The 25,982-nt window shown below is 48.6% G+C and overlaps 1 protein-coding gene across 2 annotated transcripts in view; it reads left to right on the forward strand.

The window, feature by feature from the left end:
- Positions 1 to 628: 628 nt before the first annotated feature.
- ITGA10 (integrin subunit alpha 10) overlaps positions 629 to 25,982 on the forward strand; it is a 64,159-nt gene continuing 38,805 nt past the window's right edge. The window contains exons 1-9 of one of the 2 annotated variants that reach the window (XM_063946886.1): positions 629 to 1,066; positions 14,361 to 14,472; positions 19,245 to 19,354; positions 19,602 to 19,690; positions 21,983 to 22,097; positions 23,428 to 23,555; positions 24,406 to 24,554; positions 25,216 to 25,366; positions 25,465 to 25,630. In XM_063946886.1, coding sequence (XP_063802956.1) covers positions 1,015 to 1,066; positions 14,361 to 14,472; positions 19,245 to 19,354; positions 19,602 to 19,690; positions 21,983 to 22,097; positions 23,428 to 23,555; positions 24,406 to 24,554; positions 25,216 to 25,366; positions 25,465 to 25,630 — 1,072 coding nt within the window. In that variant the 5' untranslated portion in view covers positions 629 to 1,014. Of the gene's footprint in view, positions 1,067 to 10,944; positions 11,155 to 14,360; positions 14,473 to 19,244; positions 19,355 to 19,601; positions 19,691 to 21,982; positions 22,098 to 23,427; positions 23,556 to 24,405; positions 24,555 to 25,215; positions 25,367 to 25,464; positions 25,631 to 25,982 lie in introns of those variants that run through there. The other variant, XM_063946885.1, reaches the window with a different exon arrangement.

The raw sequence follows: 25,982 nt of genomic DNA on the forward strand, positions 1-25,982 counted from the left end.
TCAGCGTGCGATCAACTCATAATGACCCCCAAGGAATGTTCATTACAACAGCCCCAGACCTGGAGAGACCAGCCAGGTAATCCTTGGAGGAGGGTTGGGTACGTAATCCTGGCAGTCACAATCCTGCCGGTCAAGATGCCGACAGCGGAATCCCAGCGGTCAAAATCCCGACGGATCCCAGTATGTTAACCCTGTATCCCACCTTCCCTGCGCAGCTTAACCCTGGGCGCCCCACCCACCAAACCCAATGGACTCTGAAGGCCCAGAGCACCCTGACCCATTTTTGGGTGTTGGGCTTAATGATGTAACTTTCTCCTCCAGACACCCCTTACTGGCCAGTCAGAGGCTTCTAGGTGTGACCTGGGAGTAAAATTGTGGTTGCACCATTCAGCCTTAACCAGGGTTGTCTAATAGCAGGGGTGCAGATGGGAACGTGTATCTGGGTGGGTGCCTGTCAGACATACGTGAGATTTGGGCAGTTTGGCCGAGCCCCAGCAAAAACCCGAGACTCTCGCTATGTCTGAACGGTATATTACTGGCTCTTTCTATTCGCTTTACTCCCACCACAGAATCAGCCCCAGAGTACGGCTGTCACAGTCCGTCCTACACCAAACGGAATATAAAGCTTCCGAGTCTCACAGATGTTTGCAATTCAGCCCACACGTTCTGCATCCTCTCCTTCATTCATACCTCGCCAGCACATCTTGTATATACGTTTCCCCCAAATATGTCACTCGTTGCAGCGGCCACCTCTGCTGGGAGGCCGTACCGTGACTCCACACCCAGCCAGCTGTGATGTAGAATGCCGTACGCTGAGCGGGCAGCCAGGTCCAAGAAAAACCAGGATTATTTTTAGTGGCCAATGAAAGCAGCTGCCTGAGCCAACAAGACACAGAGAGTGAGGACAGAGCAAGCTTTCAGCCTGTGGCACGGGAACACCCATCGCCATCCTAAACTCCAGGCACTTGGGAAATATAGATATATAGATTTTTTTATACTCTACTAGCTAAGAGCATGGAGCCACACAGTCCTCTCCTTATCCTGCTCGCTCTCCTCCACGGACAAGGTAAGACCACGGTTCCAGGCTGCTAAATCCATGTCCCACACCCTTAACTTTCATCCAGCCGTTGCGTGTTGTTACACTGATGTGCCCAGTGTTGCTGTCCCCATGCCTTAGGAATAAGAAGCGTATTCACAGTCCTGCGATATGTCATTTACCATAAAATACTTTTTTTTTTTAATATATATATTTTAGGATTTATGGGGAGCTGTATCAAGCCTTGGAGAGAGGTAAAGTGAAGACAGTGCCCAAAATAAACCAGTTTGCTTCTGCCACTTCATAGACTGTGCTAGACAAATGACAGAAGCTTATTGGGTGCTTTGGCGGCTTCTTCACGTTCTCTCTCTCTCAAAGGCTTGAGACATTTCCCCCTTGGTCTGACTAAACATGTGGAATTTCATGGTAACTCATTTGCTTCTGATGGCACGTGACTTTTCTTGGTAACTCAGGTCGTTGTTATTATTATTAATATTGTCATTGATGTGTAAGGCACCACAATACAGAGTATGTGTAATAATTTTATTACACACTTACGGTAGGAACTGTGTGGTGCACAGGGCATGTATGTGCTGCAGGCAATGGGATATCTGCTTGGATCAGCTTGATGTAAATGATGCAGTTATCATTATTATGGCTTATATGATGCCACAAGGGTTCCGCAGTGCTTAACAAAGTGCATAAACAAATGAGCAAAACAAAATAGTGACTTATAGTACAGGACAAGTACATTGTATATAAACATTCCGCATTGGGGGACAGGACAGTGAAATAAGCATCAGGTCAGCAGAAACCGAGGGCTAGGTGCAGATGTAGGAAGCATGGAGTAGATGTTAGTCTAGGTAAGAGAAGGAAAAGCACATGAGGGATGAGGGCCCTGCTCGTGAGAGCTTACATGCTGAACGGGAGGGGCAGACACAGGGGTGACACAGAAGGGGTAGACAGTGACCATGATTGGCTGGTAGAAGTTGCAGCAGTCTAGCTGGCTCTGTGTTATTGTATAAGCTTTATTAAAAGTGTTACGGAGTCTGAGTTGCTTTCTCTGTGTATGATAAATGTCTACAGCATGTGTTACATTGTAAGGCAGAGTTATTAACACAAACTCTCTGAAGATCCAGTTGCATCCTCATACTGTAACTTAAAACATGAAAATTGTGAAAACATTTGATTGCTGCGAACAAGCCCCTTAATTTATTAGTGATGGTCAGTAATTTAGGATGAGTGATTGACTTTAACAGAAATATGGCAGGGTGCTGTGATCCACTTCTGAATGATTTTATGAATGAATATATGCGATTTAACCATGCCTGGATATGACAGCAGATCACATACCTTCTAATCTAGGCGAAATGAGGATACTCTGACCATATAGAGAGTTTATTTACTGGTTTGGGCTGTGCTTTCTGCCGAGTCAGGAATGGGTTCAATTGTCCTACACCAGCCACCAGAAATGCGGTCATCTGTCTTACACCAGGAATGGGGTCACCTATCCTACACCAGCCACCAGGAATGGGGCCACCTATCGTACACCTGCCACCAGGAATAGGGTTATCTATCCTACACCAGCCACCAGAAATGGGATCAGCTATCCTACACCTGCCATCAGGAACGGGATCATCTATCCTACACCAGCCACCACGATTGGGGTCCACTATTCTATACCAGCAACCAGGAATGGAGTCAACTATCCTACACCAGCCACCAGTAATGGGATCATCTATCCTACACCAGCCACCAGGAATGGGGCCACCTATCCTACACCAGCCACCAGGAATTGGGTCACCTTTCCTACACCAGCCACCAGGAATGGGGCCACCTATCCTACACCAGCCACTAGGAATGGGGTCACCTATCCTACACCAGCCACCAGGAATAGGGTCATCTATCCTACACCAGAAATGGGGTCCGCTTACCTACACGAGCCACCAGGAATGGGGTCACCTATCCTTACACCAGCCACCAAGAATGGGGTCACCTATCCTACACCAGCCACCAGGAATAGGGTCATCTATCCTACACCAGAAATGGGGTCCGCTTACCTACACCAACCACCAGGAATGGGGTCACCTATCCTACACCAGCCACCAAGAATGGGGACACCTATCCTACACCAGCCACCAGGAATGGGGACACCTATCCTACACCAGCTACCAAGAATGGGGTCACCTATCCTACACCAGCTACCAGGAATGGGGTCATTTATCCTAAACCAGCCACCAGGAATGGGGTCACCTCTCCTACACCATCTACCAGGAATGAGGTCATTTATCCTAAACCAGCCAGGAATGGGATCATCTATCCTACACCAGCTACCAGGAATGGGGTAATTTATCCTAAGCCAGCCACCAGGAATGGGATCATCTATCCTACTTCAGCCACCAGGATTGGGGTCCGCTATTCTACACCAGCGGCCAGGAACGGGATCATCTATCCTACTCCCAGAGCCGGACCTAGGCATAGGTAAACTAGGCAACTGCCTAGGGCATTTGGCATACCTAGGGGCACAAGCAGCTTCTGCTGATTAAAATGATATGCGGCATGCCTATTTTCTGTGTGTAGCATTTCATATGCAGATACAGCCACAGTCTCACACAGTATATAGGCATGCAGCATATCATTTTAATCGTCAGAAGCTGCATGTGCATCCTTGCCACATAGCAATGCAAATAAAATGCATTTTAATCACAAAATAGGCACCTGATGTTAGCAGAGCTGCCAGCTGACTTACGCCAGGCATCTCTGCTGCATGGCGCACTGAGGCAAGATTTATGAGGACACATCTGTATCCAAGCAGAGGCAGAGGTCACAGTGTTAGTGGCAGTGTGAGTGCTGTGTGTGAGTGGGTTGGTTGTGTAATAGTGTTCAGCATATATGTGTAAGGGGCAATAAGTGTGTCATGTGTATAAATGCATTAATAATGTGCAGCATATGTGTAAGGGACATTATGTGTGTCTTTATGTGTATAAGGGCATTATTAATGTGCGGCATATGTGTAAGGGGCATTATGTGTATAAGGGAATTAATAAGGGTTGGCATATGTAAGGCGCATTATGCTTATAAGGATATTAATAATGTGTGTCACATATGTAAGGGGCATTACTGTGTGGTATTATGTGTATAAATGCATTACTAATGTGTGGCATTATGTGTATAAGGTGCTCTACTGTGTGGTGTGGTGTAATGTATAGAAAGGGCACTACTGTGTGGTCTAATGTGAATAAAGAGTAATATGGTGTGATGTAATGTGAATAAGGAGCAATTCAGTGTGATGTAATGTGAATAAGGGACACTACTGTGATGAGTAACGTATGTAAGGTAAAGTGATACTACTGTGTGATGTAACATGAATTAGGTACACTATCACATGATAAAGTGTGAATAAAGTTTCACTACTGTGTGGCATAATTTGAAGTGGGGGCACTATTGTGTAGCCATGCCCCTTGCCAGCAAAAACACACACCTTTTTGGGCTGTGTCCCAAATGTGCGCAATGTTCCTGTTTAAAATATAGGGGTGGGAACACCAAAATAAGGGCTGCTATGGGTGAGGGGTGATGGTGCTGGGAAAGGGGTGTAGGGTCAGAGGTGGAACTAGCGGTGGTGCTAGGGGGCACCAGCCAAAATCTTGCCTAGGGCATCATTTTGGTTAGGGCCGGCTCTGCCTACTCCAGCCACCATCTGCCCTACACCAACCACCATCTGCCCTACATTTGCCACCAGGATTGATTTATTTAAACAGGGACTTCTTATTTGGATCCCCTGTAAAGGCTGGTGAGGGCTGTGACTACCCGACCTGGCACTTCGGCCAGTCACTCCTTCAGCCCAGTCCCACATTAAGCAACATTTAGGTGTTTTTTTTTTTTTGTCATTTCCAGTGAACCGAGTGGCCTGCTCTCTTTCCTGGTCCTGTGTCAGTGTTTGTCCATCACCCACAGGGATATTCCTATTATGAAGCGTTGCATACTGTAGCCCCCACCCAGCCGAGGTGTCCTGAGCTGTGGGTGGGATATATTTATATATACTCGCAGTGTGTACTTAGAGCCCATGTCAGCCTATAATTTTCCATCTTCAGAAACAGAAAGAATTTTAATAACAATGTCTCTGACCTTTACCCCCCTGCACATGGCATCCTACCTCCCAACTGCCCCCACATAGACAGAGGGACTACATTTAGTCAATCAACAATGGAAAAAGAGGGACACATATAGGGACACTTTGTTAAAAAACTAGAACCATCCCTGGAAATGATTTTAAAATGTTAGCAAATGTATGGATAGAGACATTCACACTCATTGTGAACGGTTATGTAAATATAGTTATGGGGGAGATGGATCAAAGCTTGGAGAAAGATTAACATGGAGAGAGATAAAGTACCAACCAATTATACACGCTGTATTTTGAAAAATGACTGGAGATGATTGGTTAGTACTTTATCTCTGTCCAAGGCTTGATACCTCCCCCCCCACCATGTCTTACTAGACCTGTGCGGAAGGACAAAACCATAATAAGACCTGGGTGTATTTTCCCTGTAAACCACACTCTGTGTAAAGACCAGAGACATATAAAGACCGGTATGTTCTCCACGTGTTTGCGCAAGTTTCCTATGGCTGCTCCGGTTTCCTCCCACACTACAAAAACATGCTGCTATCTTACCTGACGTCTGACCAGCAAATAACCCCAGCTTGTATGTGTGTACATGTGACGGGGAATTAGATTGTAAGCTCCACTGGGGCAGGGGCTGATGTGAGTGACTGAAATAATAAGAATTTACTTACCGATAATTCTATTTCTCATAGTCCGTAGTGGATGCTGGGAACTCCGTAAGGACCATGGGGAATAGCGGCTCCGCAGGAGACTGGGCACAAAAGTAAAAGCTTTATGACTAGCTGGTGTGCACTGGCTCCTCCCCCTATGACCCTCCTCCAAGCCTCAGTTAGGATACTGTGCCCGGACGAGCGTACATAATAAGGAAGGATCTTGAATCCCGGGTAAGACTCATACCAGCCACACCAATCACACCGTACAACTTGTGATCTGAACCCAGTTAACAGTATGATAAACGTAGGAGCCTCTGAAAAGATGGCTCACAACAATAAACAACCCGATTTTTGTAACAATAACTATATACAAGTATTGCAGACAATCCGCACTTGGGATGGGCGCCCAGCATCCACTACGGACTATGAGAAATAGAATTATCGGTAAGTAAATTCTTATTTTCTCTGACGTCCTAGTGGATGCTGGGAACTCCGTAAGGACCATGGGGATTATACCAAAGCTCCCAAACGGGCGGGAGAGTGCGGATGACTCTGCAGCACCGAATGAGAGAACTCCAGGTCCTCCTCAGCCAGGGTATCGAATTTGTAAAATTTAGCAAACGTGTTTGCCCCTGACCAAGTAGCTGCTCGGCAAAGTTGTAAAGCCGAGACCCCTCGGGCAGCCGCCCAAGATGAGCCCACTTTCCTTGTGGAATGGGCTTTTACAGATTTTGGCTGTGGCAGGCCTGCCACAGAATGTGCAAGCTGAATTGTACTACAAATCCAACGAGCAATCGTCTGCTTAGAAGCAGGAGCACCCAGCTTGTTGGGTGCATACAGGATAAACAGCGAGTCAGATTTTCTGACTCCAGCCGTCCTGGAAACATATATTTTCAGGGCCCTGACTACGTCCAGCAACTTGGAGTCCTCCAAGTCCCTAGTAGCCGCAGGTACCACAATAGGCTGGTTCATGTGAAACGCTGAAACCACCTTAGGGAGAAATTGAGGGCGAGTCCTCAGTTCTGCCCTGTCTGAATGAAAAATTAGGTAAGGGCTTTTATATGATAAAGCCGCCAATTCTGAGACACGCCTGGCTGAAGCCAGGGCTAACAGCATGACCACTTTCCATGTGAGATATTTCAATTCCACAGTGGTGAGTGGTTCAAACCAATGTGATTTTAGGAGACTCAACACTACATTGAGATCCCAAGGTGCCACTGGAGGCACAAAAGGAGGCTGTATATGCAGTACCCCTTTGACAAACGTCTGAACTTCAGGCACTGAAGCCAGTTCTTTTTGGAAGAAGATTGACAGGGCCGAAATTTGAACCTTAATGGACCCTAATTTTAGGCCCATAGATAGTCCTGTTTGCAGGAAATGCAGGAAACGACCCAGTTGAAATTCCTCTGTAGGGGCCTTCTTGGCCTCACACCACGCAACATATTTCCGCCAAATGCGGTGATAATGTTTTGCGGTTACATCCTTTCTGGCCTTGACCAGGGTAGGGATGACTTCATCTGGAATGCCTTTTTCCTTCAGGATCCGGCGTTCAACCTCCATGCCGTCAAACGCAGCCGCGGTAAGTCTTGGAACAGACAAGGTCCCTGCTGGAGCAGGTCCTTTCTGAGAGGTAGAGGCCACGGGTCCTCCGTGAGCATCTCTTGAAGTTCCGGGTACCAAGTCCTTCTTGGCCAATCCGGAGCCACGAGTATAGTTCTTACTCCTCTCCTTCTTATGATTCTCAGTACTTTGGGTATGAGAGGCAGAGGAGGGAACACACCCACGGTGTTACCAGAGCGTCCACCGCTATTGCCTGAGGGTCCCTTGACCTGGCGCAATATCTGTCTAGTTTCTTGTTGAGACGAGACGCCATCATGTCCACCTTTGGTTTTTCCCAACGGTTTACAATCACGTGGAAGACTTCTGGGTGAAGTCCCCACTCCCCCGGGTGGAGGTCGTGTCTGCTGAGGAAGTCTGCTTCCCAGTTGTCCACTCCCGGAATGAACACCGCTGACAGTGCTGTCACATGATTTTCCGCACAGCGAAGAATTCTTGCAGCTTCTGCCATTGCCCTCCTGCTTCTTGTGCCGCCCTGTCTGTTTACGTGGGCGACTGCCGTGATGTTGTCCGATTGGATCAAAACCGACTGACCCTGAAGCAGAGGCCTTGCTTGACTTAGGGCATTGTAAATTGCCCTTAGTTCCAGGATATTTATGTGAAGAGACGTTTCCATGCTTAACCACAAGCCCTGGAAATTTCTTCCCTGTGTGACTGCTCCCCAGCCTCTCAGGCTGGCATCCGTGGTCACCAGAATCCAGTCCTGAATGCCGAATCTGCGGCCCTCTAGAAGATGAGCACTCTGCAACCACCACAGGAGAGACACCCTTGTCCTTGGAGATAGGGTTATCCGCTGATGCATCTGAAGATGCGATCCGGACCATTTGTCCAGCAGATCCCACTGAAACGTTCTTGCATGGAATCTTCCGAATGGAATCGCTTCGTAAGAAGCCACCATCTTTCCCAGGACCCTTGTGCATTGATGCACTGACACTTGTCCTGGTTTCAGGAGGTTCCTGACTAGCTCGGATAACTCCCTGGCCTTCTCCTCCGGGAGAAACACCTTTTTCTGGACTGTGTCCAGAATCATCCCTAGGAACAGTAGACGTGTTGTTGGAATCAGCTGCGATTTTGGAATATTTAGAATCCACCCGTGCTGACGTAGCACCACCTGAGATAGTGCTACTCCGACCTCTAACTATTCCCTGGACCTTGCCCTTATCAGGAGATCGTCCAAGTAAGGGATAATTAAGACGCCTTTTCTTCGAAGAAGAATCATCATTTCGGCCATTACCTTGGTAAAGACCCGTGGTGCCGTGGACAATCCAAACGGCAGCGTCTGAAACTGATAATGACAGTTCTGTACCACAAACCTGAGGTACCCTTGGTGAGAAGGGTAGATTGGGACATGGAGATAAGCATCTTTGATGTCCAGAGACACCATATAGTCTCCTTCTTCCAGGTTCGCTATCACTGCTCTGAGTGATTCCATCTTGAATTTGAACCTTTTTATGTAAGTGTTCAATGATTTCAGATTTAAAATCGGTCTCACCGAGCCGTCCGGCTTCGGTACCACAAACAGCGTGGAATAATACCCCTTTCCCTGCTGTAGGAGGGGTACCTTGATTATCACCTGCTGGGAATACAGCTTGTGAATAGCTTCCAATACTGCCTCCCTGTCGGAGGGAGACGTTGGTAGAGCAGACTTCAGGAACCGGCGAGGGGGAGACGTCTCGAATTCCAATTTGTACCCCTGTGATACTACCTGCAGGATCCAGGGGTCCACTTGCGAGTGAGCCCACTGCGCGTTGAAATTTTTGAGACGGGCCCCCACCGTGCCTGAGTCCGCTTGTAAAGCCCCAGCGTCATGCTGAAGACTTGGCAGAAGCGGGGGAGGGCTTCTGATCCTGGGAAGAGGTTGCTTGCTGCAGTCTTTTTCCCCTTCCTCTGCCCCGGGGCAGAAATGAGTGGCCTTTTGCCCGCTTGCCCTTATGGGGACGAAAGGACTGAGTTTGAAAAGACGGTGTCTTTTTCTGCTGAGAGGTGACCTGGGGTAAAAAGGTGGATTTCCCAGCCGTCGCCGTGGCCACCAGGTCTGATAGACCGCCCTTTATACGGCAAAACTTCCATATGCCGTTTTGAATCCGCATCACCGGACCACTGTCGTGTCCATAAACTTCTTCTGGCAGAAATGGACAACGCACTTACTCTTGATGCCAGGGTGCAAATATCCCTCTGTGCATCTCGCATATATAGTAATGCATCCTTTAAATGCTCTATAGTCAATAATATACTGTCCCTATCCAGGGTATCAATATTTTCAGTCAGGGAATCCGACCAAGCCACTCCAGCGCTGCACATCCAGGCTGAGGCGATTGCTGGTCGTAGTATAACACCAGTATGTGTGTATATACCTTTTAGGATATTTTCCAGCTTTCTATCAGCTGGTTCCTTGAGGGCGGCCGTATCAGGAGACGGTAACGCCACTTGTTTTGATAAGCGTGTGAGCGCCTTATCTACCCTAGGGGGTGTTTCCCAACGCGCCCTAACCTCTGGCGGGAAAGGGTATAATGCCAATAATTTATTAGAAATCAGCAGTTTTTTATCGGGGGAAACCCACGCTTTGTCACACACCTCATTTAATTCATCTGATTCAGGAAAAACTATGGGTAGTTTTTTCACACCCCACATAATACCCTTTTTTGTGGTACTTGTAGTATCAGAAATGTTCAAAGCCTCCTTCATTGCCGTGATCATGTAACGTGTGGCCCTACTGGACATTACGTTTGTCTCGTCACCGTCGACACTGGAGTCAGTATCCGTGTCTGGGTCTGTGTCGACCATCTGAGGTAACGGGCGCTTTAGAGCCCCTGACGGTGTTTGAGACGCCTGGACAGGCACTAACTGATTTGCCGGCTGTCTCATGTCGTCAACAGTTTTTTGCAAAGTGCTGACACTGTCACGTAATTCCTTCCATACGACCATCCAGTCAGGTGTCGACTCCCTAGGGGGTGACATCACTATTACAGGCAATTGCTCCGCCTCCACATCATTTTCCTCCTCATACATGTCGACACAATCGTACCGACACACAGCACACACACAGGGAATGCTCTGATAGAGGACAGGACCCCACGAGCCCTTTGGGGAGACAGAGGGAGAGTTTGCCAGCACACACCAGAGCGCTATATATATGCAGGGATAACCTTATATAAGTGTTTCTCCCTTCTATAGCTGCTGTATATGTATTTTCTGCCAATTAGTGCCCCCCCTCTCTTGTTTTACCCTGATTCTGTAGCAGGACTGCAGGGGAGAGTCAGGGAGCCGTCCTTCCAGCGGAGCTGTGAGGGAAAATGGCGCTTGTGTGCTGAGGAGATAGGCTCCGCCCCCTTTTCGGCTGCCTTTTCTCCCGCTTTTTTTAGGGAAACTGGCAGGGGTTAAATGCATCCATATAGCCCAGGAGCTATATGTGATGCATTTCTTTAGCCATATAAGGTTTAAAACATGTTTTATTGCGTCTCAGGGCGCTCCCCCCCAGCGCCCTGCACCCTCAGTGACCGGAGTGTGAAGTGTGCTGAGAGCAATGGCGCACAGCTGCAGTGCTGTGCGCTACCTTATTGAAGACAGGAACGTCTTCTGCCGCCGATTTTTCCGGACCTCTTCGCTCTTCTGGCTCTGTAAGGGGGCCGGCGGCGCGGCTCCGGGACCCATCCAGGCTGAACCTGTGATCGTCCCTCTGGAGCTAATGTCCAGTAGCCAAGAAGCCCAATCCACTCTGCATTCATGTGAGTTCGCTTCTTCTCCCCTTAGTCCCACGATGCAGTGAGCCTGTTGCCAGCAGGTCTCACTGAAGATAAAAAAACCTATTTAAAACTTTTACTCTAAGCAGCTCTGGAGAGCTACCTAGCATGCACCCTTCTCGGCCGGGCACAAAAATCTAACTGAGGCTTGGAGGAGGGTCATAGGGGGAGGAGCCAGTGCACACCAGCTAGTCATAAAGCTTTTACTTTTGTGCCCAGTCTCCTGCGGAGCCGCTATTCCCCATGGTCCTTACGGAGTTCCCAGCATCCACGAGGACGTCAGAGAAATTCTCTGTACAGCGCTGTGGAATATGTGTGCGCTATATATAAGTAGATAATGGTGACGCAGAGTTAGTTAGTGAGCGGAGTGTAAATCCACCAGCAGAGGCGCAGCGGACGTCAGACAAACCCTGAGTGATTAGTACTGTGCCTCGTGTATGAGGGGTTTCTCACAGAGAGTCTCTGTGTGTGCAGATCTGCCTACGCCCTACACACCATCAGGTCACCCCCAGTACACTCACTGACCTGGCTGGGTGTGCAGGTGTAGCCCTTATAGGGGAGCCTCTACATCTTTTATTTCTGCCCCCTCACTGGCACAGTAATACCGCCTGTCAGGGGCGCAGTCATTCCTCATGTCACTGGCACAGTCATTCCTCATGTCAGTGGCACAGTCATTCCTCCTGTCACTGGCACAGTCATTCCTCCTGTCACTGGCGCAGTAATACCTCCTGTCACTGGCGCAGTAATACCGCCTGTCAGGGGCGCAGTCATTCCTCATGTCACTGGCACAGTCATTCCTCATGTCAGTGGCACAGTCATTCCTCCTGTCACTGGCACAGTCATTCCTCCTGTCACTGGCGCAGTAATACCTCCTGTCACTGGCACAGTAATACCTCCTGTCACTGGCGCAGTAATACCGCCTGTCAGGGGCGCAGTCATTCCTCATGTCACTGGCACAGTCATTCCTCATGTTAGTGGCACAGTCATTCCTCCTGTCACTGGCACAGTAATTCCTTCTGTCACTGGCACAGTAATTCCTCCTGTCACTGGCAGTCATTCCTCATGTCACTGGCACAGTAATACCTCCCATCGCTGGCACAGTAATACCTCCCATCACTGGCACAGTAATTCCTCCCGTCAGGGGCGCAGTGTCACTGGCGCAATACCTCCTGTCACTGGCACAGTAATACCTCCTGTCACTGGCACAGTCATTCCTCCTGTCACTGGCACAGTCATTCCTCCTGTCACTGGCACAGTAATACCTCCTGTCACTGGCACAGTCATTCCTCCTGTCACTGGCACAGTCATTCCTCCTGTCACTGGCACAGTAATACCTCCTGTCACTGGCGCAGTAATTCCTCCTGTCACTGGCGCAGTAATACCTCCTGTCACTGGCACAGTAATTCCTCCTGTCAGGGGCACAGTAATTCCTCCAGTCACTGGCACAGTCATTCCTCCTGTCACTGGCACAGTCATTCCTCCTGTCACTGGCACAGTCATTCCTCCTGTCACTGGCACAGTAATACCTCCTGTCACTGGCGCAGTAATTCCTCCTGCCACTGGCGCAGTAATACCTCCTGTCACTGGCACAGTAATTCCTCCTGTCCGGGGCACAGTAATTCCTCCAGTCACTGGCACAGTCATTCCTCCTGTCACTGGCACAGTAATACCTCCTGTCACTGGCGCAGTAATTCCTCCTGTCACTGGCGCAGTAATACCTCCTGTCACTGGCACAGTAATTCCTCCTGTCAGGGGCACAGTAATTCCTCCAGTCACTGGCACAGTCATTCCTCCTGTCACTGGCACAGTCATTCCTCCTGTCACTGGCACAGTCATTCCTCCTGTCACTGGCACAGTAATACCTCCTGTCACTGGCGCAGTAATTCCTCCTGCCACTGGCGCAGTAATACCTCCTGTCACTGGCACAGTAATTCCTCCTGTCAGGGGCACAGTAATTCCTCCTGTCACTGGCACAGTCATTCCTCCTGTCAGGGGCACAGTAATTCCTCCTGTCACTGGCACAGTCATTCCTCCTGTCACTGGCACAGTAATACCTCCCGTCACTGGCACAGTAATTCCTCCTGTCAGGGGCACAGTCATTCCTCCTGTCAGGGGCACAGTCATTCCTCCTGTCACTGGCACAGTCATTCCTCCTGTCACTGGCACAGTATTTCCTCCCGTCACTGGCACAGTAATTCCTCCCATCACTGGCACAGTCATTCCTCCTGTCACTGGCACAGTAATTCCTCCTGTCAGGGGCACAGTAATTCCTCCCATCACTGGCACAGTAATTCCTCCTGTCACTGGCACAGTAATTCCTCCTGTCAGGGGCACAGTAATTCCTCCCATCACTGGCACAGTAATTCCTCCTGTCAGGGGCACAGTAATTCCTCCCATCACTGGCACAGTCATTCCTCCTGTCACTGGCACAGTAATTCCTCCTGTCAGGGGCACAGTAATTCCTCCTGTCACTGGCACAGTAATTCCTCCTGTCACTGGCACAGTAATTCCTCCTGTCACTGGCACAGTAATTCCTCCCGTCACTGGCACAGTAATTCCTCCCATCACTGGCACAGTCATTCCTCCTGTCACTGGCACAGTAATTCCTCCTGTCAGGGGCACAGTAATTCCTCCCATCACTGGCACAGTAATTCCTCCTGTCACTGGCACAGTAATTCCTCTTGTCCCAGCATCCTCCTACAGTAGCTCAACTTTCCAGGCTGGGTGTTTGGAAAATGTGAATCTCCATTGTGAGAGAACCCTATAGTTATATAATAAACATGACTGTACCCATATGATATTATGTCCAAGTGTTAACGCCCGTATTAGAGCGGTGTATCATATATTGCAAAGCAAGACGTTCACCCTAAGTCTGCCACAGGCAGCTACTGTGCACTAATATAACGCTCAGACAGGAGGTAGAGGAGCTCACATTATAGGGAACTCTATCTATCTATCTACATACAAATACACACACAATACACAGAAGGCAGCACTTAGAATATTCTTACGTGTACAATGTTTTGGGGATATACACCCCTTCTGTATGTGGTGTATGGTGGGAGTGCTGTCCCTCTAAGGAAGGCACCAGAGCAATTGTTGATGCTTTACTGCATTACAGAGTTCCGGATTACATTGCTGCTATATATATGCATATATATATAATTAGTAAAGTCTGATTTATGTTCTAGGTTTTGTTACATCCTTCAACATTGACGCAAAGAGGCCGAAGGTCTTTCGCGGCCCTGAACATGCCCAGTTTGGCTATAAGGTTCTGCAGCATGAAGCGGACGGTCAGAAATGGTAAGCTGCATACTTCCTTCATTCCAATAAACTGTGGGTTCTGGTTCTCTCATTGTGGATCTGGGTCTGGTCTACAGCTTTGTGTAGGCCCGATGGTGACATAACATCCCTGTGAGCTCTGTTAGTTAGCCACAGAGATCACCCCAAACCTTTTTTATCCTCCAAAAATGCTTGAATCCAGAGCTTGTCCATCTAAATGTTTTTCCTGCCCACCTGAGGTCTCCCTCTGGCTTCCTGACCTCACGGTTTGGGCGTAATCCTAGAATTTATCCACCTGATCCCACAACACTTATCTCTAACCAAAACATTTTGTCCAGACCTCAACACAATCCAACAAGTTCCAACTGTCTCCATAAATTTCCTCCTTGGTCCACCCTGATCACCTCTGATAAACCCCAAAACTTTTTTTTTTTTTTTTGCTGAGCAAGGACGTAGTCTCTACCAAAAGGCCTCAAAACTATTCTACTAACATGGAAAACTACAGTACATGCTGACCACTGAATTTTTCTATCGAGCTTAAAATATCTCCCTGACCCTTGTTTCACCCGCTTGATCATGGACCTCTTTATGCTCCAGCTAGTGTAATCTTACGGACTAATCTCTCTGTAGGCCAGTGACGGGCACCATTTTTTTTTTTCCGGGTGGCTAGAAGAGTCCTGTGATCCAAGAGTCCAGGCCTTTGTGGGGAAACACTAGACCACTTGCTGAGAGCGAGTAGATGCCTGAGCTAGAGAAAGCCATCCGATCGTAGACTGAGGAGTGTGGGAAGATGCTGCACTCACGTTATGACAGAATCACAATGGAGAGGAGATGATCACTGCACCACATGGGATGAGTTCTAGGGCTTCACGAGGCCCGTTGGGGGACATCTGCTGCAGATATACCCCAAGTGGGGAACTTATCCTTCTATGGAAAACCTAAACAAACTTGTACTTTACAGGAGTGCTTCATGTTTTAATTTGTCTCCAGATGGCGGGTGAGTCTAACAGCGGAACCCAATTTATAAGGTCACATCCTAGTAGGAAGGGGCATCTCCCCCCACAGGCTGTATACTGAGGTATCCTATGTACACACAGAGCTCATATAAAAGCCATGTCTGGATACTGAATATGGGATATTTGGCGTTCTCATGTCCAAATGTATTTCCTGTAGAGACACAAAAACATAAGCACCTCTCAGGGCTGCAGCTCACGTTCCACCTGCCCCCGGCTGGGCGCATTATGTGCCTCCAGATCTCTTCTCCAGATGGAAAAATGGTTACCAGCACACAATACAAAATAACACTCCTGGAACTCCATCCCCTTGTTATCAGCTTGCAGATCCCGCAGGCAGTGAGGGGTTAAATGGGCAGGTTACGATATTGGATCACACATACCAGGCGCCTTTGATTATGGATTGCAAGCTCTTCAGAACAGTGGCAACGCTATAGCATCCATGTATCGTGTATTTTCTGTACAATGTTCCTTTGTGGAAGGACATGCTGGGGGTTGTAGTTCCTACGTGCTTTGCATTCTGCTGCAGGTCCAGCTTTGTATACCGTGCTCTGAGCAGAGATGGCGTATGTACTTGATGTGCGTGCTGTACGGTTCTATGTTCTGTATACATTAAGAATGTTGATGTAAGAAACACAGTACATGACAGAGATGAGGCAGCTACGGCTGCTGTTCTGCTCATCATCCTCCCTCAGCAATGAGATTCCCAGGCGCCTGCCTGCTATCCCCATCCTCACTGAGGCCAGAGGAAGGTGGGAGGACGGCCGGTAACACATTTCAGGGCCTGGCTAGGATGTCATGTAACGTCTGCCTGGAGAACTATTATTTCCAGGAGACACGAGAAACCATCTCCCTCTTGTGTAGATGGAAGTGGTGCGAAGAGATGTAAAGACAGGTTTTCAGGTTCCCAGAGCAGGTCATGTTTCCAGGATGTCCTTGATTATGCACATGCAGAAAGCATTCTATTAGCAGACAGCAATGCAGACAGGGAAGTAGGACCCCCCCAGCCCCCCAGAGGGTGGAGGAAACGCTAGTGTGTCTCTTCTCTCCTGTGACCGTTCCTCGCCACAGCCTGATCTACACCATGTAACCCTCTCACCCTTCTGTACACCACTCAGCACCCCCACAGGTGGATGCTTTCAGATGGACAGAGCTGGACACGGCACGGCGTCTGGTCTTCCTGGGTTGACAGAGCAGCTCTGTTTTTCCGAGAGAGAAATTTAAAAGTTGCTCAAGGCACGCTGTCATACTTTTGGTGAAAGTCTGCACCATGGTGGTCATTCCGAGTTGTTCGCTCGCTGCTGATTTTCGCTATGCTGCGATTTGTTGCTAAATGCGCATGTGCAAGGCACGCAGGGCGCATGCGCTTAGTTATTTAACTAAAAACTTCGTAGATTTGCTGTGGATCCTGCGGCGCTTTTCAGTCGCTCTGCTGATTGGTGAATGATTGACAGGAAAGGGGCGTTTCTGGGTGGTTACTGAGCGTTTTCCGGGAGTGTGCTAAAAAACGCAGGCGTGTGGGAGTGTCTGGAGAAACGGGGGAGTGGCTGGCCGAACGCAGGGCGTGTTTGTGACGTCAAACCAGGAACTAAACGGACTGAGCTGATCGCAATCTGTGAGTAGGTCTGGAGCTACTGAGAAACTGCAAAGAATTATTTGGTAGCAGTTCTGCTATATCTTTTGTTCGCTATTCTGCTAAGCTAAGATACACTCCCAGAGGGCGGCGGCCTAGCGTGTGCAATGCTGCTAAAAGCAGCTAGCGAGCGAACAACTCGGAATGAGGGTCCATGTCCCAAGTCATTGACTATTACAAACAATACATACACTGCTCTAATAGCAGCAATGACAACTCAGAAGTAAACTGCCAGGATAATGACATTATATTGCCTGCACGTACTGTAATGAAGAAGAAAATTTAATGTTTGCAAAACTGTGCATTGTGTATGCAATTCTTGATAAATGGGGCCCATAGCTTTAGACTCGGCTTGCGGCTCGATCTGGGTCTCGGCTATGTCTGACCAGACCTGATCTGGGTTGGATGTCCTGGGTTCACGACCCTGCTCGGTACCAGGGCTATTCCCGGGACCAACCTGGGTCACCTGCGATTTGAAAGGCATGACCCGGGTCACAATGACCTAGGTCATGCCTAATAGTAGCTGATTGGCGGGCACTTGGAGATGACAGCAAGCGTCCCCTGGCAGACGGAAGACCAGGGTCACTGGAAGACCTGGGTCCGGTGGGAATGGCTAGGACTCGGGAATAACCCAGGTGTGAAAGGGAGTAAGTACTGAAACCCCGGCTTCAACCTGTGTTCAGTGTCCAGAGTCTGAGCAGAGCTGAAGTCGCGGTTTACATCATGAAGGGAGTATCAAGCACACATGACGCTACTGCCAGCGGGTGTGAGGCCTTACGGAGTATTTATCAAAGCATAGAGAGAAAGTGAGATGTACTAAGACTTGGAGAAGATAAAGTAGTCAGTGATCAGGGACCAACCAATCAGCTGCTAGATGCCATGCTACAGGCTGTTTGAGAAATAAGTCAGGAGCTGATTGGTTGGTACTTTATCACTGTCCACTTTATCTCTCTCTAAAGCTTAGTATGGGAGTGAATCATAGGGTCGACACACTCATTAGGTCGTCGTGGAAAAAGGTTGACATGCTTTGTTTTTTTGTGTCGTTTTCTTTGTAAAGTGACCGGGAACCCCAATTAGTGCACCGCATCGCTTCGCTCGCCATGCTTCGGGCAAGGTGCCTCGTTGCGCTTGGCACAGATTACCGTTACCACTCATAGTCCAAGTGGATCGTAAAGTATGAAAAAGTTCAAAAAATTAAGAAAAAAAAGGGAAAAACACATGTCGACCTAGTGACCATATCAACTTACAGACCACGGGGGTCATTCTGACCAGTTCACTCGCTGCTTTTTAACGCAGCAGAGCGAACGGGTCCCTACTGCGCATGCGCCGGCGCATGCCAGACGGCCGAAGGCCGTAGCAGGGATGCGATAGACTCTGCCTGATTGACAGGCAGAGGCGATCGCTGGGCGAGAGGGGGCGGAACGGCGGCGTTTGGCCGCCGTTTCCTGGGTGCGGTCCGGCCAACGCAGGCGTGGCTGGACCGAACTAGGGGCGGGCCGCAGCGTCTGCGTGACGTCACATGCAGCCGCTGCGGGCCGGGGAGCAATGAGTAGCTCCCGGCCAGCTCGCTAAAGCTGCACTGGCCGGAAGCTACTCTTGAAGTGCAAAGGCATTGCCGCTGTGCGATGCCTTTGCACTTCTGGGGGGGGGGGGAGGGGGCGGCACTGACATGCGGGGCGGGATAGCCCTGTGCTGGGCGTCCCCCCGCATGTCAGTGTGAATGCTCGTAGCTGTGCTAAATTTATCACAGCTACGATCAACTCGGAATGACCCCTAATGTCGACCTAATGACTATCGACCTAAGTGCGGTCGACCTAGAGACTGGATCCCCTTAGTACATCTCCTCCTCTTTCTCTCTATGCTTTGATAAATACCCCCTTTAGCTTAATTTGTCGCTCATGTTTTACATTTGTTAGCACTTTCCGAGCCCCTGTGGTGCGTCACCCGGAGATGCCTCCATATTGGAAGCACTGGAGATTAGGGTCACTGATGGCGGCCATTTCCCCTTTAGTGCGCACACGGCCAGGGAGTGTGAGCCAGGATGTCAGTATTGCACAGATAATTCTGTCACCCGTTACCTCACTCCCACTGGTGACATTGCTGCGCTGACTGAGCCCTCCTCTAATTCTATACCCCTTATCACGCAGGATGCTGGTGGGAGCGCCGTGGGATGGGACCAATGGTAACCGACAGGGAGATGTCTATAAGTGCACCCTGGCGGCCCAGAGCAATTCCTCCTGCACTAAGGTCCACCTGGGTAAGTGGTCAATAAGTCTCTTCTCGTCATATGTTTTGTTGTATCTATGAATCTGCCGCTGAGAGACGCCTGAGGCCGGAAAGAAAATAATAATTCCACCTACTGAAGATTAATTTATATGGCAAATAGCGCGGTGCGCGACCACCTGTAATAGGATGGATGGGGGTCCCTGCGAGCTTGGACCTGTAGTAATGTTCTGCATGTTCTCTCCTGGTTTCTTATGTGTGACATTTGGTCTCCATTGAAGGAGAACTTGCTTTCCGGAACGTCTCCAAGGAAATGGATAATATGCACTTCGGGATGGCGCTGGCCCGGGATGCCCAAGGCGGATTTGTGGTGAGTGACCTTTGCGCCAGGAACCTTCAGAAAGTGTCTTGAACAAAATGATTAACTCTTTTGGCAGCAGGACCTTCCTGATGCATATTGCTGAGATACAATATCGGTGTAGAACAGTAGGCACCAGCGGAACGCGAAATGGAGTTTAGGTCAGACAGTTTATCCTTAAGCAGGTTTATTCAGGTGAACATCGGTTGTCAGCGGTAACGCAGTGTAATACAAAGGAAGCAGGTATGTTACCAGAGACAATGGGGGTCATTCCGAGTTGATCGTACGTACAACTTGACGCCGCCTATGGGGGAGTGTATATTAGCATAGCAGGTGTGATCGCTTGTGCAGCCCTGCTATGCTAAAAAAGTTTCCTGCAAAACAAGACCAGGGTCAGACTTACTTACCCTGTGCGACGGATCCAGCGACTAAGGTCCCGGAATGGACGTCAGACATCCGCCCTCCAAACGCCTGGACACGCCTGCGTTCAGATCTCCATGCCCCGGAACGCCTCCCGCCTGTCAGTCTTCTTGCGATCGCCGCTGCAAACACTTTTTCCACTGGCGGCGGCGCTGCCCGGCGACGATGGTCGCCGGTCAACGACGTGCGTGCGCACTGCGGCCGCCATGCATGCGCAGTTCCGACCCGTTCGTACCGCTGCGACAAACTGCAGCGAATGGGTCGGAATGACCCCCAATGGTAGCTGTGATATCTGCGGTACCACCTCCTCGGAGGAACATGTTCTGCACATCCATGCAGTACATCAGACAGTCTCACACTAAGATGGCGCAGGGATGCGGGATCTCGCAGTAAAGGTAGCGGTGGCCATCTTCAATACATACTGTAAGAGCAGGAGGTAGCGCTGGTGCGCACACACATATCACATCCATTTGCAAATCCTTTAGTCACAACCACAGCGTAGCACCCAGTCGTGAGGTCAGCTATGTGCAACACCGGGAGAGGTGCGTGTGGTGGCCCCAAAATTCCCCATAAAAGGTTTTGGTGGAAATCATGAATTTCTACTCTGGTAAATCCCTTAAACTAGAGATTCCAAAACCAAATGCTCCCAGCATTACAAAGGCAGATAGGGCCTTTAGTGGGAATCAAAACTCACTTCATCACTGCTATGAGGCAGTAACGCTAACCACTACACCAACCATGCTTCCAGTAAGGGGTTTATAAAAGCACAGGAATAAATAGACCTGGTGGTATCTCAAATGAAGAGTAGGAAGGAGTTTATGGTCAATACTGACAATTAGGGACAATCATTTCCAGCGACTGTTGGAAACTCCATGACTATCAAGATAACCCTTTACACATTATGCAGAAAGAGTAGTCAAGGCATGGCGGGGCCACCCAACAGACGTGGAAACTTACATGTATAGGTCATTATTATCCTAGATGTCACTGAAGACCAGGGATCGTTCCATGACTGTGTGTTATGACGGCGGTCCAGGCTGCGGTCACGGATCTAGCTGTCGCCCCTTCACAGGTCATGCCAGGTTCTCGCTGCACGCTGCAGGCCCTGAGTAGTGCACTCTGTGGGGCCTTGTCTTAGGTGGCTTAGGGGGTTAATGCCAGGATGTTGGGAGGGGGCAGAGGGCATATTTGTGGTCGGCTGAACGAACGCTGAGCCTTGCTGACATCCTGAGCCAAAACAAGCGTCTTGTGACTGCGGCCTGATCTGGGCAATAACAGGTAAGATTTCCGCTCAGTCCTGGGTAAGTGGCCCCTGGCTGCCTGATACACGCCCCTTTAAATTGCGAAATGTTTTCTGAAAAATAAATAAGAAAAAAATGAGTGTAGGCCCTTTTCCAGGGCAATCTGTTCTGCAACCTGGATATCAGTACAGGTAATAAGCAGACGGGTTACTTCAATCAGTATGCGTCCTCCTGCAACTGTTACAATATACCATGCTATAACTTCGTAGTTTCCCTCTGTGCTTTTCAGCCATTTCTTTACATTATCAGGAAGATATAGGATCCACAGTGATTATTCTGTCACTGAAGGGATTATCATAATTATTACTATTTTATATTTACATGGCGTTATACAGGAACTGATCATAACATACACGATGAATACAGTGAGATATGTAATTACATTAGGGAGTGACAGCTAGAGACAGGTATCAGCAGAAGCACTCAGTGCCCTGGGAAGGGCGGATAGAAAGGACCGGACTTGCTCACTGTGAAGTCAGAGTGTGCCAGAGACAGGAAAGTGCAGGGGAGAACCAGAGGGCGGAGGGCCCTGCCTGTGAGAGCTTACAGTCCAGGGGATTACACCCATCTCTGTCGTCCTCAGGCCTGCGCCCCGCTCTGGTCCCAGGAATGTGGCTCCTCTATGTATAGCACTGGAATCTGTGCCAGCGTTGATCAATCGTTCAAGCCTACTGGGACCATAGCGCCCACAGCACAGAGTAAGTCATCACCGTACATGTTCTTATTCTTCTGTCATGTGCTCATATATGGGGTTCAGTTCTATTTGTTGGGTCAGTTTAAGGTTCTATTTTCTCTGGAATTTGGCAGGATCACTTAGATCTGCAGGATCTTTGTTATAAAGATTCAGTTTGATCTGCAGGACCTATTTGATATGGATCCAGTTTGATCTGAAGGATCTGTGTGATTGGGAACCAGTTTGATCTGCAGGATATGTGTGACTGGGGTCCAGTTTAATCGGCAGGATCTGTGTGATATGGATGCAGTTTGATCTGCAGGATCTATGTGATATGGATCCAGTTTGTTTTCCAGGATCTGTGTGATTTGTGTCCAATTTGATCTGCAGGAACTGCATGATTGGGGTCCAGTTTGTTCTGCAGGATCTGTGTGATTTGTGTCCAATTTGATCTGCAGGAACTGCATGATTGGGGTCCAGTTTGTTCTGCAGGATCTGTGTGATATGGATCCAGTTTGTTTTGCAGGATCTGTGTGATTGGGGTCCAGTTTGATCCGCAGAATCTGTCTGATATGGATCCAGTTTGTTTTGCAGGATCTGTGTGATATGGATCCAGTTTGATCTGCAGGATCTGTGGGATTGGCATTCAGTTTGATCTACAGGATCTGCGTGATTGGGGTCCAGTTTGATCTGCAGGATCTGTGCAATTGGGGTCCAATTTGTTCCTTAGGATCTGTGTGACTGGGGTCCAGTTTGATCTGCAGGATTTGTGTGATTGGGTTCAAGTTTGATCTGCAGGATCTGTTTGATATGGATCCAGTTTGATCTGCAGGATCTGTGTGATATAGATCCAGTTTGATCTGCAGGATCTGTGATTCGTGTCCAATTTGATCTGCAGGAACTGCATGATTGGGGTCCAGTTTGATCTGCATGATCAGTGTGATTTGGATCCAATTTGATCTACAGGATCTACGTGATATGGATCCAGTTTGTTCCTCAGGATCTGTGTGACCGAGGTCCAGTTTGATCTGCAGGATCTTTGTCATTGGGTTCCAGTTTGTTCTGCAGGATCTGTGTGATATTGATCTGCAGGATCTGTGTGATATGAATCCAGTTGTATCTGCAGGATCTGTGTGATTGGGGTCCAGTTTAATAAAAATAATCTGCGTAATTGAGATCTAGCTTGATGTGCAGGATCTGTTTGTGGTCGATCTACATGATCTGTGTGATTGGGATCCACCCTGATCTTGGTTTCTGCATGCTTGAAGCTCATATTGATCTCCTGGGTTTAGAGGTTCAGTTTGACATGATGGGTCTGTATTTTGGGTTCTGTATTTAGCATCTTTCTTCTCTAGGGTGCTCCACATACATGGACATTGTCATCCTGCTGGATGGGTCAAACAGCATCTACCCCTGGTACGAAGTCCAGAACTTCCTCAGCAACATTCTCAGCAAGTTTTTCATCGGACCAGACCAGATCCAGGTCAGCCGTATATAATATATAGTGGAGGCGTCTGAAATCCGAGCTGGTTGCACAGCAGCCTAGAGGACTAGATAAATATACTATGTGTGCTCTGATTTATCTATAATGTGCTGTAAATGATATTACCATTAGCCAGTCTGCAAGCAGTATCAGCAATATATGCAATTTAATGTCGATGGTAACATCCTAATTGCGTAACCCAGGCATGAGGAAATGTGAACAGTTGCCCAAGAGGCCACATTTACATGATATCCATACAAATAATTTTCCATACACAAAATCCCCCAACAAACCTACACTGCTTTACATTGACTTTAAAAAAAAAATTTCTTTTCAAGTATGTCCCTTTAAATCAGGACCTTATCAGCAATATACATTTTTAATGTATATAATCCTCTTTAGCACATGAATGAACACTAAACGTGTCATTCCTATTCCCCAGAGGTCAGTTCATCCTGTGTGGTTTCCATCCGGCGTTCCAGTCTCTTTACATAGCAGCGGACGCTGATGGTAGCAAATTTACATTAGTAGCACAAAGCATAAATAAACCACACACATCTGTGAACCCAACAAGTCATCAGGATTCAAACACCAAATATGTGCCTGGAATAGGGCTTTTTGATATGTGATATATTTTGAGTGTCCAGATTGCTGGGTCTGCCACCAGTGCAGTTGCAAAGGGCATCACTCACGGTAGGGCAGAAGGGATGGAGAGGTCTGTGTTAGTGAGAGTGTTGATGACCTGGGCAAAGGAAGTGGGGAGGGGGTATTGAATAAGGCATGCGATAGATAGCCACATTCTCCGTCTTTCTTTAGCCAAGCTCATCCACTGTCTCCTTCCTCTGGGCAGGTAGGGGTTCTACAGTATGCAGAGATTGCAGTCCACGAGTGGTCTTTGAAGGATTATGCCACCTACCGGGAGGTGGAGGAAGCTGCCAAGAACATCAGTCGTCAAGAAGGGCGAGAGACCAGGACAGCATTTGCTATACACAAGGCCTGGTAGGCGCAACAGGACTTTATTCCACCTGCAAGTGTTATAGTGAAGAGACAGACAGAACCTTACTGCTCATAAGTGATAGATGAAATCAACTACGTTGAGATGACGCGCTGGGTACATGCGTGAGGCTTGCAAAAGCCAACAGCACATTGGTGGCTGGTCTTGTGGGGAGCAGTTTCTAACCATGCTTGATGGTATCTACTAACTCTTTCTTCAGTAACCTTTAGATGTCACCAGGTCTGGTTTGAGGGCCACATGGGCCTGGGCTGAGAGCATTCAAGGACCTATTGTGAGAAGCAGAGGAGGTGTGACCAGTGATGTGTGGGTGAGGCCATTGCCATGTGGGCATTACACGATCACCCCTATACTATCAGCTCCAATGTTTCTATCAATACATAAAAGTAGATTGATGGCTGACCGTATGGCCAGCTGGGCAGCAGGACATCACCATGCTGTCCTGATGATGGGCCTATTTTTATGTGAAGGGCTGGGGCTGCAGTCTCATCTGCCCCATTGTTGATCTGGCCTTGGTGTCACCAAGTGTGAGAGCCCTTCATGATATCTGGCATCTCCATGTGTCTCCCCATGAGGGCAGTAGTAGGCAGGTCTCTGGGTTACAATGTGCTTGGACATGTCTGTGACCGCCTATCCTGGTCGTTTCAGCTCCGAAGCATTCAGCCCGGAAAGAGGCGGAAGGGAAGGGGCCTCTCGGCTCCTCATCGTGGTGACAGACGGAGAGTCGCACGACGGAGACGAGCTGCCACTGGCCATGGCGGAGTGTGAGAAACGGGACATCACCCGCTACGCCATTGCGGTACATGACTTAGGCGCTATAGAAGTCCAAAGCGGTTTTTTTTCCAGTTCCTTCATTAACACTGAAACTTGGCATCTTCAACTTTTCCCCCTTATCAGGTCCTTGGGCACTATATGAGGAGGCAGCAGGACCCAGGGTCCTTCATCAAGGAGATTAAGTACATTGCCAGCGACCCAGATGAGAAGTACTTCTTCAATGTGACCGACGAAGCAGCCCTTAACGATATCGTGGATGCTTTAGGAGACAGGATCTTCAGTTTAGAAGGTACAGAGATACCCCAAGCCCCTCATTCCCCTCTCTCTGCAGTCTGCACCTGTGTGTTATGTTGTTAGAAGATTACAGCTTTCTGTCATCACCCACTGTAAAAGAGAGTGTCCAGGAGATGATCAAAAAGGAGAGGGGGGAAAACTCTACAGTACCACCTATGACCACTAGGTGGAGATGTAGAGTGATTATTCTCCCCGATTAGTTTTATTATATAGGGGATCATTCCGAGTTGTTCGCTCGCAAGCTGCTTTTAGCAGCTTTGCACACGCTAAGCCGCCGCCTACTGGGAGTGAATCTTAGCATATTAAAATTGCGAACGAAAGATTAGCAGAATTGCGAATAGACACTT

The sequence above is a fragment of the Pseudophryne corroboree genome, chromosome 12 (genome assembly GCF_028390025.1).
Source record: "Pseudophryne corroboree isolate aPseCor3 chromosome 12, aPseCor3.hap2, whole genome shotgun sequence".
Taxonomy (NCBI): domain Eukaryota; kingdom Metazoa; phylum Chordata; class Amphibia; order Anura; family Myobatrachidae; genus Pseudophryne; species Pseudophryne corroboree.